General features: G+C 41.7%; 2 protein-coding genes across 4 annotated transcripts; both read right to left on the reverse strand.

Annotated features, from left to right (window-relative positions):
- Positions 1-2,180: 2,180 nt before the first annotated feature.
- Positions 2,181-6,980, reverse strand: decr2 (2,4-dienoyl CoA reductase 2, peroxisomal). 3 transcript variants are annotated; one of them, XR_011785573.1, is made up of 10 exons: positions 6,831-6,980; positions 6,561-6,675; positions 6,321-6,389; positions 5,398-5,449; positions 5,170-5,305; positions 4,607-4,731; positions 4,006-4,099; positions 3,597-3,701; positions 2,725-3,003; positions 2,181-2,506 (listed from the first exon to the last, which is right to left on the reverse strand). XR_011785573.1 is itself a non-coding variant. In XM_071926793.1 (10 exons), the coding sequence occupies exons 2-10, from the start codon at positions 6,659-6,661 to the stop codon at positions 2,472-2,474; spliced, it is 906 nt and encodes a 301-aa protein (XP_071782894.1). In that variant the 5' UTR covers positions 6,662-6,675; positions 6,831-6,980; the 3' UTR covers positions 2,181-2,471. The 3 variants fall into 3 exon arrangements, 2 of the variants coding, with proteins under 2 accessions (XP_071782894.1, XP_071782895.1); XM_071926793.1 differs by having other exon boundaries at positions 2,815-3,003; XM_071926794.1 differs by having other exon boundaries at positions 2,751-3,003.
- Positions 6,981-7,932: 952 nt separating this feature from the next.
- LOC139932870 (retinol dehydrogenase 13-like) lies at positions 7,933-12,055 on the reverse strand. The gene is made up of 8 exons (XM_071926806.2): positions 11,912-12,055; positions 10,909-11,027; positions 10,538-10,693; positions 10,284-10,388; positions 9,767-9,979; positions 9,527-9,628; positions 8,316-9,081; positions 7,933-8,271 (listed from the first exon to the last, which is right to left on the reverse strand). Exons 1-7 carry the CDS (start codon positions 11,974-11,976, stop codon positions 8,723-8,725), a joined length of 1,119 nt encoding a protein of 372 aa, XP_071782907.1. The 5' UTR covers positions 11,977-12,055; the 3' UTR covers positions 7,933-8,271; positions 8,316-8,722.
- Between the last annotated feature and the right edge of the window lie 2,450 nt (positions 12,056-14,505).

Here is a 14,505-nt window from a genome sequence, read left to right on the forward strand (position 1 = left end):
TTATATTGATTTTCTTCCCTTGCAAACTTGAGAAAGTTGGTGACGTCTTATCTCCAAGTCAAAATCCAATTCTTCAGTTTTAATATTGTCATGATTTTACATGGCACTACACATCTTCACTGGAATCTTTGAATTATGAGTGTGGAGGATTCCTACCATCATTGTCTAGTTCTGAAATTTAAAAAAGCTGACAAATCTTAATGTTAAGTAACAGTGACTAGTGACAGGATAAGGTTGAATAACAGTTTTAAGTAACAAGTAGGCTCAGAAACAATGTCAGTGAGGCGACAGATTAACAAAAAGTTCTGGGCAATATAAGCTTTTGCTGTTTTCACTTCATTGGTTGCCAACCACATCTCGATAATAATGTTACCTAAATTCAAAATTCATAACTGTTTCGCCTACACGACAGTTTCACTGATGTATAAATCTGTTTTGACTCAGTATGTCCCTCTCTGTCATGGCAGGTCCACTCCTGGTTGTTGCCAAACGCTCCTGCTTCCACACATCCAATGTCAACATGCTTCACTTTGGCCTGAAAGCTAGCGACATAACACTTCAGAACGACACTGACCAACACAGAACATCTCTCCTAGTAAGCCAATTTGAAACCAAACAAACTAAGCAACCACTGTTTGTCAACATTAGCCTTCTTAGCCAATTATCTAATCTTATCCATCGCAAGCTAATTTGCCGTGAAGCGCAAACAGCGCAGCGCAGCAACGGCGTCGGTGCCCAAAGCCAGTATCAAGACTGGAAATATCTTATTACAAAGCGACTGACTAAATATAAGACCGAGTGGCAAATTTCCAACTAGAAACGAGTAAATGCTAGCAGCTAACTCCTCCTTCGAGCATCCCACTTCTTTCGTGCCATTGGGCAGGGAAGCTGCTAAACAGCTAGCTAGCGAAATTAGCTTATTAGCTAGCTAGCACGCCAAATAGTCCATCTTCTTTCCCTCTCTATAACGAGACACAGAATGTTACAATATTCCCCGATTTTAAAGGGTAAATACGGAACTGTTCGTCTTTAAGGCAGTCCAATGTTTATATCCGCATTTTGATGCCGTTTTCCAACAACCATCCACCTGTGTCTTGTCACCAGACAGGCCAGACGAGTCTCGGGACGAAACCGTCCCTTCCTCCACGATTTCTTCAGTTATTCTCGTCCCAAAAAACACAGCTGTTACACCTTCGCACGTCGAAACCCACGATAATATCGACAGCAGTCTCAAATACAGCCAGAAAGCTCCATCATATGCCAATTACTCTCCACCGATAACAGACACCGAAAGCTCTCGCATCAGCATCAGCAGTGTCCCATCCTCCTCCTCCTCCAGCCGCATACAAACCAGTGACGTTTCACGCAAGCGTAGAAAATAACCCGCAGTATCATTGGGTTTATAGCGATCAATAAAGACTTTATGATTGGCGGTCGTGCACAATGACTCACAACAGTGATACAAATTAACCTCCACTTGCATAATTAATATGGAGAACGACAGACAAGTATAATGTGATACTTTATTTAGATACCTGTAAGAAAAATCTCGTTTACCTGCCCTCCACCCTCCACTGAGAGGTCAAAGGTCAGAGTCAGCTCCATAACAGCGCCCTTCGAGCTGGTAGGGATTCAGTGCTTTGCTCAAGGACACTTCAGCAGGATGGAGGTTTGCCAACACAGGATTTGAACCTGACTTCGTTCTCTAATTTAAGGACAGTCTCTTTAATTACTAAACTACCCAAATGTAATTCAAATATAAATTTAATATGAATCTGATATTGTGGGGGTTTTCATGGGGAAATAGGAGATCTATCATTTTGAGATCATAAAAATAGTTTACCAACATATGGATGCATTTGTAACATGTAATATTTTGGCGCCCCCATCTGACGTGTAATGAACGTAGCATCTAGTATTAAATAGAATATTTTTTGTTCAGGCTTGAGGCTGCTTACCTGGGCCTGAGCACGGTGTTATGAGAAACATTTAACCTACCTGACTTGCATTAAAAACAGCCTGCTCTGTCATATAATTACAATTCAAGCTCAAACAATCAAGGAAGTGGCAAAAAGAACACAGGAGACAAACATCTGCCGACAACAAATGAATTGTGGTACTGGAATCAAACTGCAGTCACAATTAAATATAATTATAAAAGTTTTATTAATATAGAGGTTCTGAAAAAATTACATAAAAACGGCAAGTGATTAACATGGCTGTAGCTGAAATACATGATGACAAATAACAGCACTGTGAGGGGTGAGTTATCCATGACTTCATACATAATTCGGGTCCATCACTGGGGTTTTGAACACATTTAATATTAAGATATTTTCTACATTGTAGTAAGTACATTAGTGTTGAACTTCTCCAGCCACTTAACCTTAAACCTGTATCAGATCACATAGACCACAAATGGCATATCAGTGTTACAGATGGCCCCTAATTTGCCCTTTTATTTTCAATTTTTACTTGTCTCTTTTCTTTTCAGATGACCAATAACCTGAAAGAAAATAAGAGAGACCAGCGGATTAGTATGGATTGCACTGTATTGATGTCAGTCTTCTGTAAACACTCTCTTTAAGGTGCTTTAACACTCTATTTATGCACAATTATTCAAGTCTAATGCAGGACTTTAATGTTACATCACTCTCCAAATCAGGACATTGACACTATCCACCAACACACTCACTCTCAGTCACACCATCCTTCCATACGGACCTCAAGCTGCACCTCCTCCTACACACCTGGGTCAGGAGGAGGACATGGGGGCCCTTGTTCACAGTTTAGCGGATTTAGAGGAGGCTATACCCAACAGCATGGAGACGTCATTAGCCGAGGTCAGCCACGACCCGCCGTCTGCCACCAGGATGGCTCCAGTCACGTAGGAGGAGGCCCGGCTGGCTAAGAACAGAACGCCGTGGGCCATCTCCGTCTTGTTGCCCGCTCGTTGCAAAGGAATGGACCGGAAAGCACCAGCAGCCTCCCCTCTAGGGCCGCCTGAGGGATTTAAAGGGAAAAATCCATCCTCAGATACTCTTATACTGTTATGTATCATCAATCTTTGATGTTCAATGCACTCCAGGAGTTATTTGGCAATGAAATTTGTTGTAATTTGCTTTTTTTGGTGTATCCACTTTCCCTCTTTTGATTCCAATAATTTAATTCATTCAACATCCGAACCAACGGGCAAACTGAGAATGCAGCAAAATATGTAAAAATATAGGCCATTTCATGGTTTCACAATGGCTGAAATTGATTTGGGCCTAGTGGTGCTTTCAATCAAAAACATTGGAAGTGCATTTTAGATGTTCAGGCTGTTCTTGAATGAGTGCAAATGTGTATTTGATGTTTTCAATCAGCTTTGAACAGCATTTATATATATATATATATATATATATATATATATACACACTGTATATATATAAATATATATATGAACAGTAGCCCCTTTCTGAACAACCTCCATTTACAAGAGGTGCAAATAAATCTGTTTTTTTTTTAAGAGTTAACAGCATTAATTATTCCTCACAATAAAGCACTAATAGTAAAGTGCATGTTGATAGTCAGTCCTTTCATTGTCAAGTCCTTACCCAGTCTGCGGTAGCCCTCTGTGCCGGAGATGGGACCCGGGGCCAGAGTGTTGACCCTCACCCCACTGGGCCCCCACTCCACTGCCAGGTGCTTGGTCATGGCATCTAGAGACAGGGAAGGAGACATGGAGTTATAAAGAAGGATTACCATTCTGTCAGCATTATACAAGAGGCACTTGAGCTCCCTAACATCCTGCCATTTCTCCTTATTAATATGCACACTGATGCAGTAAGGTGCTCCAAAATCTAATCAGATCTTCTACTCTATAGGGGGAACCTGCGGTGTCAGTTTCTTGTCATGTATTGTTCCTGTGCTATTTTGTTCACAAGAGTGTATCTACACACAGACACACATTATGATGTGGTGGTGGGACATGAATACACAAACAATATTGATATAATTTCTTACCGTTTGCAGCCTTGGCAGAACCAGCATGCACCTGGAGGCCCTGTCCCCTGTAGCCAAGTGTAGCAGAGATGTTCACAATGTTTCCACCATGATCCTGCACTCAAAAATCATGGGGCAATCAAAATCAGTGCAATAAGTAAACAATCAAATCAGCTTCAGATAGCAGAGGCAGGCATTTAAATCACATTTACAGATTAAAGGGGCATTATGTAATCTATGATCTTTACTGTCCTCTGTCAGCGACTAGTAGGAATTACAACAACATTGATAGAACTTGTATGTTCCTACACAAGTCTCTGGATTTGCTAGCCTTTGTCGTTTACTTTAACTGGAAGGGGAGAGGAGATTGGAGGTGTCTTGAAAGTCTAAAGCACGGGCCAAAAAGTGAAAGCGAGTGTGAAAGCCAGAAATCTCATCACCTGGCAAAGGAATCATTGAGTCATTGGTATTGATCAATAAACCTATCAGCTCCCTGCAGATATATTATGGTAATTTTTGTGCTATGGGGCAGTGAAAATCTGACTTATTTCCCCTTTAACTTGGATTTAACTTGGATGTGAAGAGTATTTTGTCAAGCAGACTGACTGGAAATGTACTGTACCTTGAACCATTTCTCATAAACCACCTTGCTGGTGTTGAATGTGCCCATGGTGTCGATCTCCATGACTGTCTTGAAGGCGTTGAAGGAGAGAGCGGTGGCGGGGCAGAGGAAGTTCCCAGCAGCATCTGTCAAAAACACCACCATCATCATCATAACCAAGGCCAACATTATGGCATGCTGCTGAACAAATGTCCCATTCAAGACAGGCGAAGGAGCTCAATATTTCGTTATAAAATACATTCATCAAACGCACGTCGCCTTGCAGAGGGGGGAATTTAAAATTTAACAATGCTGCACTGACATAACAGCTGGGCGAGGGGACTTTAGGATGTAAAGATAGTAGATAAAGATAGATGCAGCTTGGGAAAAGTTAATGATTCAACCAAAACCTTCCTATACTTTACCTTTGCCCTGCAGAAACCTTATATTTTATTCGTGCCTATGGTGGCGGTATATACAGTATATATATATATAATGCCAACTGGTGTGTGGGTGAGTGAGTATGTGTGAAGCACCGCCCACTCCAAACACACCAATCCTCAGCACAAACAGAGGTTACATACTGTTAATAAGGATGTCTATGCGACCCAGCTCTTTCAGCGTCTCCTCCACAGCAGCAGCGATGGTTTCAGGCTGCCTCACATCCACACACACAGGGAGACAGCGGCGTCCTGACGCAGCGGACAGCTTTGTAGCTGCCTGGGGAGGCGCACAATCATACTGTGTGAGACCAATAGCCTTGACCTTTATAAATCTTTTAGGATTGCTGAAATTATGTAAAGGGGAATAACCTCTCTGAGTTTGTCCATGTTCCTGCTGGCAATCACTGCGTCACAGCCATGCCTGGAAGAAAAGAAAGACAGAGATATAGCAATTTGGACAGAAAAGGTGGAGGATTAAGATCTGAAATATGCTCCTTCATGTGGAAAAGAAGAGTAACTAAACCCCAAAACCACTTTTTTCAGCTGAAATCTGATGTATTTGGGTATTTAGTAGTGTTGTCGAGCAGTTGAAAAGGCAGTGTATTAACTGTATAGATGTATGGGACAGATAGGATGACAAAGGGAGTAATTTAAGGTGAAGCAGGTAGGACACTGTGAGGGCCAGTAGGAAGGGAATGAGAGGTCAGAGGTGCCATCATCAATAAAATTACATTGAGTGCTAGGTAATTATAGAGAAAGAAAAGATGGCTTCTTAAGAGGTAAAAGGTCACAGGCACAGCACAAAGTGAGAGATGACAATATAAGGGAAACGTTGGCATGATAGACAGTCAGGAGATCAATAGGGCTGATTAAAAGGTGTGATCTTGAATTTGATAAAAGACACTAGGCTACTTCTGCCACATGGGTAAATTCAGTCAAGTCCTTCAACTCTGTTACACAAGCAAAGACGTGATAGAAGAAAGCCTGACTGGCAGATAACACAACTAGAAGGTGTAAAGTACACTCACTAACTCATTTGCATTTTACTGTTAAAGAAAATTAGTAACGACAAAATGCTGACGGAGTAATGGTTCTACATCCACAGATAATTCACCTCATTTATTACGTTCTACAAGCTCCAAGATAATATCTGCACACATGAGCAGATACTGACAGTTTTCTGACATAAAGATACAGGCAAATACAGACAAACTGACCAAGAATATCTGCATCTTCATAGTCCTGCTAGATCTGGGCCTGTTAAGGAGAGACAAGCAGGCAGGTTTTCTTACCTCATTAAGACTTCAGCTATACGGAGTCCAATTCCAGATCCACCACCTGTGATAAAAGCAACTTGATCCCTGAAAAATAAAGTATTTTGCCTCAAATGTAACAAACATTTCAACATGTTGCCTCCTTGGTAGGCCTAATCGTGTCTAACAGCCAAACTACCAGATGGTTTTGTGGAGTGCAAAGGTGTAACACACATGGCAATGCATAATAAGACTACAAGTTCTGGTTTGTGAGCTTACTTTAGTAAATCTGGACTGTAGATGTGTGTGTAGGAAGTCATGCAGTCATCTGTATCGACATCTTCGGGCAGCAACTCTCCCACTCTCTGCGGCTCTGCCATCCTGACGAATCTGACTGTAAGTGAAATAAATGCATTGATTTAATGTAATAAATGACTCTGGTCTTTCTTGGGAATTAATTCTACTGCTGTCTATTGGCAACAGCGAGCCAGCAGCTTCATGGACTGGGTTGTGTGAAGTGCAAAAGTTATGTCACTCCGTTGTATTTACCTGTTGAAGCGTTGAAGGGAGAAGAGACTCTGCTTGGCGAAGTGTGCGGCTTGTAAACGAAGAACTGATCAAATTCCGACAGATAACTTTCACAGAGACTCGCCCATTAAGTGTTTCTTTCAATGAAAACAAGTTGTACCTTGGACCATCTTTTTTCGCCGTCCACTAGTGATGCATTATGGGCATTGTAGTCCGTGAGGGGTGCGTTCAAGAGCACAAATGCAACGCTGTCCAAACAACATCCTAGTTTGCGAACAGCTCATAATCTTTAACAATAGAAAGCATATAAACAGTAAAGTGTTACTCTTCTTTTCCCCCTCAATATCAAGCAGTGGCGTTATACAGAAAATACTGTGTGTAGCTAAACTTTGGAGGTCAGGATTAATATGTATCACTATAGTGCAAACCAGGATGACAGATCAATTCATGATCTTCAAATTAGAAGTGCAGCCAGTGTCAGACAACAGCACGCTCCGCAGGGACTGTAATGGTAGATTCCCATAAAATCTCCAATAGTGTACATTTATATATATCCATAACAATATTGGCTTGTTTTTCTAAGCTGAGAGGAAGGAAAACCAGCGATCCTGTTGCTCATCTCAGCTTTTACTATGGCACCAGCATTGGTAAACCGACACTTGATTAAACGACCCAAGCGATAGAGTTTCGGGGGTCGATGCTAGTCGGTGTGCATTAGTAAGGAGAAAGGCCCTTATTGAACTGTATTTGGGGATTTACTGATGGAAAGCCCCATGAAATGGATCCCTCAAACACTTTTGGGATGCATCTTCTCCAAAGCACTTAGGCTGCATGTCTAGAGATAGTCTGGCCTAAAAGATTTTTCCATTTTGAGAAAAATCAGTAATCTAAAATGCACTTTTGAGTGAAACCTGACCAGTGTTTTTCAAGAGAGGTAAAACATGGGGGGTAATTGCACTATAATTCTACGCAAAAATAGCAAGTGCACACAAGTGATGCATACGAATGATTAGGCTCGTTATACAACATTACGCTGTAAAGTTTTATCAGATTTACTTCAGTTAGGCTGGCAAGGCTTCATGCTCCTCTGCTCCCATAACTGTATTTGAAAGCCTCACAGCCAGATGGCGCTGTCTGATTGGTTGTTAACAAACAGGCAGCGATTTCTGCTTGGATCTACAAAGCGAGGGGAGTACGACAAAATGAAGAGATGCAAGACAAAAACATTTGCACTCGTCTGAATGTGGTTAGTTTACTGATGACAGCATTGCACGGATGAAATCCTTCCCTTGCTCATCAATGTCCTTTTTCAAAAATGGTTATGGTAAATGATGCCTGTAAAAGGATATGCATGATCATTGATTTAAACAAAACAACATCCACATAGTCTTCATCATTGATTCTTTCCAGTGGTCTGTTCAACATTTCAGTCAATGTTAGGAACTATGAGACAGAGACAAATCTTCTTGAGATGTAGATCATGAGACCTAATTAAAAACTACAGACTCTGCTCCTTAATTTCAATGCCAGCTTCCACCTGTTTATAACAAACAGAACATACAATTTGAGAGAAATAACATTTTTCAATTGGTGAGATATAATGCATCCCCCCAGTTATTCAGTAAATATAAATTTTACTTTATTTTGACAATCAAAGCAGTGAGACTTTGATCATGTAGTTGATTGTTTTAAAGATATTTCTTGCAAGCCATATCTTTTCCTTGTAAAGTCCAGAGAAAAGACTCTTGCTTGTCACACAGGTCGTTTTAAACACATTATCCTGATGCAGGAACTAAGGACAAGTACAAACGATTGCTATTACATAATGTCAGACAACCAGAATCACAGACTCAGACTGTTAACAGTTCCTGTGAGCTTTGCATCCCCATGACAGCTCAAGTCCTGAAGGTCCATCATTCACTGCTGGCCTGGACCTGCGGCTCCGTGACCCTGCCAGCTGGTGCTGGGCTTGGGCCCCGGCTCTGTCCGTGTGTGTGTGCTGGGTTCATCTGTGGTGTTTTGCTCTGGCCTTCTGGTGGTGGGTCAGGCTCGCCGGCCCGTCCTCGCTCCTCCTCCAGACCCACCAGCCTGCTGCTGACCTCCCACAGCCGGCGAGCCGCCTCCTCATCCAGGGCCTGGGGCGCCGGCTCCTTCTCTGTCATCACGTCATAGTAGCGTCCCGTCACCCCCTCCAGCTCCTCGGCCACGGCCAGGTAGACGCTGGGCTGGGCCCCCAGCTCCGGGCCCTTCACCAGCAGGGAGAAAAACGGACCTGCAGGGGGGATGGTGGAGGCCAGTGAACCGTTTAGTAGTGAAATGCTCATTGACACGACTGGAATAACGTTTGAACCTCATAACATTAGGTTTTAATGATTTAATGAATGTGGTTGGGGCAATATAGCATATCGTCGCTGTCGGGGGAAAACCTCATAACTCCAATTTTGGTGATTTTCATGTTTTTACTTCATTTGAAGAATTACATTGTTCCTCTATGGGTTAAGAAAATTCTACAAGCCTTGGGTTTATTAAGCCTTTTCAATCAGTTTCAGTTTTCCTTCGTTCATAAAAAGATGACATTTTGGAGATAAGAGGTTTTCACAACAGCGATATGATCATTGGTTATGGTTAATTAGTGCATACCCATAAGGCAGACAGAATCTAAGTGAGTTGATTGATTTCTCTGAATTCATTATCCAATGAAGAAGCAGGATACTCACTGAGAACTGAGCTTGAGAACTGGGATTGGTGGAGGCCGGTGTGCCTCCCGAGGTCCGTGGCAACAACGCCTGGGTGCACGGCATTCACTGTGACCCCTGTGCCTATTACACACACACACACACACACACACACACAAGCTACTTCATTTAAAAGATATCTCCAACTCCTGAACACAAATAAGAACATAGGCTTTACTCCCTCCCACACACACCCACATATACAAGAGCCACTAGACTTGCCTTGTAATCGCTTGGCTAGTTCTCTGGTGAACAGAACATTGGCAAGCTTGCTTTGGCAGTACGCCTGCTTAGTATCAAACTTCTTCTTCTCCCAGTTCAGGTCATCAAAGTCGATCTTTCCAAGGATGTGGGCGAGCGAGGCCAGGTTGATAACTCTGCTGGGGGCGGAGTCTTTTAACTTCTCCAGCAGGAGGTTTGTCAACAAAAAGTGGCCTGGAAGAAGATAGAAACTTCCCAGAGTCAGGTGGCGATGATGTAAGGAAGAGTTCACTCAAATATGAAGATGATTTACAGCTAACTTTCTTTCAGAGAGCCTAGGAAAGTAGTCAGAACTGTGTCGTGTCTTTATTCAGTGTTAAAATGAACATAATTCACCAGTACAGCCTTTGTCAGCGTAGTCAAAACATGTTTATTGTGACAACTGAAGAAAGACACAGACACAGATGAGCATTTTAACCAGTTTTTTGCCCTTTTGGACCTCACTCTGTCTGTCTTTGTTTGTTTTTAGAGAACATACCTAGGTGGTTTACTCCAAACTGCATGTCGAAGCCGTCCTCCGTCCTCCACGCTGGACATCTCATCACCCCTGCATTATTTATCAGTATATCCACATGCTGCTCCTCTACAATGCAACAAAGAAAACAAACATAAATCATTAAGAAACTGTTTTTTGAGGGTGTTTTATTGCCATTATTCAACCGTACATGGGGTAGTGACATTGCATGCAACAGGTTTTCTTTGAGTTCACTTTTCTTCTACAGCGTTCCTCACCTTGTTTGACTCTCTCTGCAAACTGCTGGATGGATTTCACGGAGGCCAGGTCAAGGTGACATGCGTAAACATGGGGATTCAGCGTCTTCCCTCGGATTTCCTTAGCAGCAGCCTCGCACTTCTCCATGTCCCGACATCCCATAATGATCCGACCCCCTGTTGGCACGGGAATGACAAAAGAAGTGTGTCAGTGAGAACAAAGCGACCCCTAAAGGTTTTTTGGTTCAATGGCTATCATGAAAACATCTTTGCTAAAACATTCTCAGTGTCACTGCTATACTTTTGGCAAATATTATGTCTTTTTGCTCCGAAATCACACACCAATAACAAATCTGTCAGGTTTTCCAAGCCACATAACATTTTGTCCATACCTCTCTTTGCCAGTTCTCGGGCCGTCTCCTTCCCAATGCCTGTGTTGGCTCCTGTTATGACCACAGTCTTCCCTTTAATCGTAGCCTTACTAGGACACGGGCCTCCAGTGACATGGTTCCTGTGAGAACAATTAAAACCAAGTTCAGTGCAGTAGTACCCGAGTCCTGTCTCAGTTTCGAGGCCACTTTTCTGACATCTTGGATTTGTCTTTTGCCTACTTTGACTTGTCTTGCTCTCAGCTCCTATTGGGACTTTTCCCCCGTTTATCTAAAAAGACACGTTTTTCTCCACCTGGTCCTCTTTTGTGTATTTTCTCCCCAGCAGCACAAACAATTTAGGGGGTTACACCTGTGTATAGTATATAATGGTGCTCAACCCTTATTACATAGGATTTTGACTAATCAATGCATTAACTAGTTCAGTGTTGAAGGTTATAGTCCAGAGCTCCTGCAGAAATCTCTACATCTCTCTTGATCACTAACAAACTCCTTAAGCATTATTTTTACATTCGAAAAGCCACTGTTTATTGCCTGTTTTGGTCTTGAACAAGACTCAATTTGCTCGGGTCTTGGCCTTGATCTCAACCCCCTTTGGACTTGGTCTTAACTCAAACTCGACTGGACCTAGTCTTAGAATTGATTTGGACTCGACTAAGTTGACTCATCATGTCATGTAAATCATTGGCACGTTGTTCTATCCATTAAATGGTATTACATGGCAGGACAAAATTAATTCCCATAGATTTCACAGTAGCAGTAATTGTGAAAACATGCAAGTCTGGATTAGAGATCCTGGATGAGGCTCTGTGTCTGATGGTCTGAACTAAATGACACAGTGATGCAACTATCTGACGAATATTACTGTTAAAATACAAACTACATTGATTACCTAATGACCTATGCACTAGCTATTAGTTGTACAGTTACTAGTGCATAATACCATGCATAAATAACAGAAATTATCTATGGGAGAGAGTTCAATAGCAAGTCCATGTCTACTCACTTCAGTAAAACAGCGCAGCCGAACACAGTTCCAAAAACAGAAACTGGCAAAATATATTTGCTCATTATTCCCAAATTATGTTGGCGACAAAATATATCATTAAAATGTTTTAAACACAGAATAACAGCTGATTTGGTAAGGTAACACTCCTCAATCACAAGGTTACATGCGCATGTTTTTAGCGTCATCAACCCTCCTGGTAATTTGACCAACCGTATCGAGCCCAGAGCGAGGAGTAACCTATTGCATTGTGGGAACTGTAGTTCCATTTTGAAATGTAGCATCCCAAACCCTCCAAGCAGTAACCAAGCAACTTCATTTATGGAAGGTTGTTCACACTGGATTTTGTATGCAGCTGAAAAGTAAGAGTTCAGAATCTGAATGATCTGAAATTTATATTCGACCCAGGAGGCTTCACTTTGACAAAATCGACAGTCTTCGGGTGAGTGTCACGTCTAGGCTATGGTAGCTCACTGGAGGGAAATAAATTAAAAAATGTATATCAACAAACCATTGTATGAATGTATGAGTTTTGCCAACTTTTGCCAATTTTAACTGTATTTTCCTTGACATAGGAATGATATGGAAGGACATTAGGTAGGCTACCAGTAAACAGACCCTACTTGAAATGATCTGCTGCATGTTTTCATTTCTAACCATTACTTCCTTCCTAATGAGATGTAGGAAATCTAGTTAGTTTGGAGAATCTATATTCAATATTGAATATTATTTGATGTTGGTTTTATTTAATCATTATCTTATTTATTTTTAACCAAGGTACTAAAACATAGATTCTGGGAAGGCCCAACAAACTTTATCTCCTGTTTACATTTACATTTTCGGCATTTAGCTGATTGCTCTTATCCAGGCTGACTTACAATGAGTGCACTAGAATAAACTTAAATTCCTAGATTACCAATATTATAAGGAGTGCGAGGGTCAGGGTGGCATGACAATACTCCTGTGACCAGAGAGTGATCCTGTAAAATAGAAGTGGCAAGAAAATAAAATAAAATAAGAGCTACAGAGAGAGAGAAGTGATTTTTTAAGAGGAATTAGAGTGAGTAGAGGAAGATGATTCTGGGTCCCCCTCCATTTTCCTCTTGTCTCCACACCACCATTATTCCAGCTATGACAAACATCTATGTCTACCCATCCAGGTCAAACACACCTTCCTCCACACATTAATTTACTGATCAATTATCAGACACGTCCATATTTGAAATTATGGGCTTTGGGCACTAATCGTCCAAAGCCCAAACCCACACTTTCACCAGTAATCCCCTACTCAAAATCTGTCTAGGGAGGACAAATTTGTTTTAGTCTGCTAGGCAAATTTAATTCCTGCTTGTTCTAGTTTGTCTCAGATAACACAACACAACAGTTGCTCTATCGTGTTTTTGAGAAAGTTTTATTTGCTTGCAGTTTTGTAGATTTCAACCGAACCCTGTTTCAAAACCAGAGCAGTGTGAAACAAAAATGTAAAATATTTATAAATACACACTTGAGGACCACAAAAAGGCATTTTAGTCCAGACACTTTAGGGTGCCTCCCTCAGCTTGGGGCCCTGGGCAGCCAGTACCCTTATTATCCCCACTACATCGCCACAGAGGAGAGGAGAAGGATGTGATTCAGTGGGAGAGGGTGAAGTGACAGTGAGGGACTTTTTGAAAAGATGAGTTTTTGGCCTGCAGCAAAAGACGGGGAGTGACTCTGCTATTCTGACTGGAGTGGGGAAAGCGGAGGCTGGAGCGAGAGCTACAGTAAGGGACTGGTCTAGGCAGAAAGCAGATCAAGGGCCGGTGTGTAGGGACGGACCGAGGCCTGGAGGGAAGGGGGGGTGCGGATCCTTTCACAGCCTTTTAAACCATGCAGCACCAGGGTTTTGAATTCAACCCTTACCTCATTTTCTCTGGGGAAATGTTAGTCCAAAGTGGAACAAACTCTCTTGCACTGTCCTAGGAGTTTTAAACTAACTGCCATGTGAAGCACACCTTCATGTACAGCTGAGCTCTCATTTTGGTTTTATCATCTGGTCATTTTACACATTTTTAGCTCTCTACCAGGGGCGGAGCTCGCCTTTCATGCATATGGGTGCAAGCTATAGCTGTGATCTCTGTCTACCCAACCATGTTATAGGTCTAAAAGTGCAAAAATTTAAATTACAGTTAAAATTCATAGCTATTATGCTACAGAAAATGCAGCGCTAATTCCCAATGACCTGTCCAAATAACAACCATAACAACAACAACTTGTTTAGCCGAAATTTGGTGGAACTTCATTTAACAGTTTACCAATACCAACCATGTAAGTGCCACAATGTTACAGCAACATTTTCTTTTCAAAATCTGCCATGTTGCACCAACCCTACAAATTCATTTTTCTATATTTCATTTTTGAAAAATTGTCAATGATGATAAAAGTTATAAGAGTGAATGATTCAGAGTCAATGATTGTTCATAAAATGCTATATTTACCTTACCAATATTACTACATTCCAAAGGATTCTCTACATTGTTGGTCAAGGGTGCCAGGCACCCACAGCACCCATTCAAATTCCACTTATGCTCTCTACAGATTTAGCTGGACTCTCC

The sequence above is a fragment of the Centroberyx gerrardi genome, chromosome 20, assembly GCF_048128805.1.
Source record: "Centroberyx gerrardi isolate f3 chromosome 20, fCenGer3.hap1.cur.20231027, whole genome shotgun sequence".
NCBI classification, from domain to species: domain Eukaryota; kingdom Metazoa; phylum Chordata; class Actinopteri; order Beryciformes; family Berycidae; genus Centroberyx; species Centroberyx gerrardi.

Coding starts and splice junctions, on each gene's coding strand:
- LOC139932870 (XM_071926806.2), bottom strand. CDS start 11,976: ATGAGCAAATATATTTTGCCAGTTTCTGTTTTTGGAACTGTGTTCGGC. Junction 11,028..11,911: donor GGCTGCGCTGTTTTACTGAA/GTGAGTAGACAT, acceptor TTGTTCTCACAG/GAACCATGTCACTGGAGGCC. Junction 10,389..10,537: donor TGCAGAGAGAGTCAAACAAG/GTGAGGAACGCT, acceptor GTTGCATTGTAG/AGGAGCAGCATGTGGATATA.
- decr2 (XM_071926793.1), bottom strand. CDS start 6,661: ATGGCAGAGCCGCAGAGAGTGGGAGAGTTGCTGCCCGAAGATGTCGAT. Junction 4,732..5,169: donor CATAGACATCCTTATTAACA/GTATGTAACCTC, acceptor TGTTTTTGACAG/ATGCTGCTGGGAACTTCCTC. Junction 3,702..4,005: donor TTCTGCCAAGGCTGCAAACG/GTAAGAAATTAT, acceptor CCCTGTCTCTAG/ATGCCATGACCAAGCACCTG.